Below are 1,756 nucleotides of genomic sequence, written 5' to 3'. Positions count from 1 at the left end.
AATTCAAGAACTTCTCTAGAACATCTTTAGCCATTAAAAAGTTCAAGAATTTCTCTAGCTCCAGCCCGAATAGGGGAGCGAGAACATTTTGACCATTCCAAAAACACTCTCAAACTCCAGCCTGAATAGGGGAGGCGAGAACATTTTTAACAATTACAAAGTTCAAGAATTTCTCTAGCAATTAGGACATGTTCGTTAACAACGATGACTAAATTGACTTTGATCATTCGGAAAACACTCTCAAACGTGTTCGTATAAGTGGGGTGTGATTTGATTTTGTGCAGGTTATGATACCATTAAAGAAGGTCATAAAGGCCAACCAAAGCGAGAATGTTAGTGAGCCAGATATGAAGTATATAGAAGTGGTGACGGATGACAACTTTGATTTCTGGTTTATGGGATTCTTGAGATATGAGAAGGCATTTAAAACTCTCCGGAAGGCCATTTCCATGGCTCACAGATGTTGAAGAAGATGGTTGCATCACATTCTGGTGTGGTTTTTTGAAAGTTAGAAAATTCTTAGGGATTTCACAAACCACATCTTTAGTGTCTCTAAGGGATTGTTCTGTATTTTGTAAGATTCAGATGAGTGCTAGTTGGATTGAATCATGTTAAATATATATATATATATATATATATATATATATATATATATATANTGTTAAATTACAAATTTGGTCGTTTCAGAACGATAAAATTTTAAGTGTTTGAATTAGTCTATATGCTTACTAAAATTCTCATGAATTATCCCTTTTGAACATTTTATCAAATCACATGAACTATATGAGATTTTATGAAATCATAGAGATGAAATTTTAGCTTTTTTAGTTCTCCCGCACCCATCCACCGACCTTGATCTTATGAGATGTGTTCAGTATGAGTATGCTTGTACGGACCCGAAAGATGGTCAACTATGCTTGAGCGGAGCGAAGCCAGAAGAAACTCAAGTGTAGATCCGCAACGGTAGTGACATGTAAATCGTTTGTCTGACTTAGGTATAGGGGCAAACCATTTAGTTATGCTTGAGCGGGGCGAAGCCAGAAGAAACTCAGGTATTGACATGTAAATCGTCCTGTCTGATCGTCCTGTCTGACTTAGGTATAGGGGCAGAAGACTAATCAAACCATCTAGTTATGCTTGAGCCGCTCAACCAGAAAAAATTCAAGTGGAGACCCACAACGATATTGACATGTAAATCGTTTGTTTCACTTGGGTTGCTTGAGCGGGGCGAAGCCAGAAAAAAGTTAGATGGAGACCCACAACGATATTGACATGTAAATCGTTTGTTTGACTTGGGTATAGCGACAAAAGAGTAATCAAACCATCTAGTTATGCTTGAGCGGGGCGAAGCCAGAAGAAATTCAGGTGGAGACCCACACAACGATATTGACATGTAAATCGTTTGTTTGACTTGGGCATAGGGACAAAAGACAACCATCTAGTTCTGCTTAAAAAATATAAATATATCAAAATTAATACTCAAAATATTCTTGAGCCTATCATGTTCTAAGACCGACACGTTAGATTCTTGNAGAGTTCAAGAGCTTCCATTAAAAAGTTCAAGAGCTTCTCTAGAACATCTTTAGCCATTAAAAAGTTCAAGAGCTTCTCTAGAACATCTTTAGCCATTAAAAAGTTCAAGAGCTTCTCGAGAACATCTTTAAGAGCTTCTCGAGAACATCTTTAAGAGCTTCTCTAGAACATCTTTAAGAGCTTCTCTAGAACATCTTTAAGAGCTTCTCTAGAACATCTTTAG

General features: G+C 37.1%; 1 protein-coding gene across 2 annotated transcripts in view; it reads left to right on the top strand.

The window, feature by feature from the left end:
* The window catches only part of LOC111801374 (GEM-like protein 4), a 3,253-nt gene extending 2,679 nt beyond the window's left edge, over positions 1-574 (top strand). For both annotated transcript variants that reach the window (XM_023685350.1, XM_023685349.1), the window contains exon 4: positions 285-574. In XM_023685350.1, coding sequence (XP_023541118.1) covers positions 285-467 — 183 coding nt within the window. In that variant the 3' untranslated portion in view covers positions 468-574. The remainder of the gene's footprint in view (positions 1-284) is intronic.
* The last annotated feature ends 1,182 nt before the right edge of the window (positions 575-1,756 follow it).

The sequence above is a fragment of the Cucurbita pepo genome, chromosome LG09, assembly GCF_002806865.2.
Source record: "Cucurbita pepo subsp. pepo cultivar mu-cu-16 chromosome LG09, ASM280686v2, whole genome shotgun sequence".
Lineage (NCBI taxonomy): Eukaryota > Viridiplantae > Streptophyta > Magnoliopsida > Cucurbitales > Cucurbitaceae > Cucurbita > Cucurbita pepo.
The sequence above is the reverse complement of the archived record's forward strand: the minus strand, read 5'-3'. Positions and strand labels throughout refer to the sequence as shown.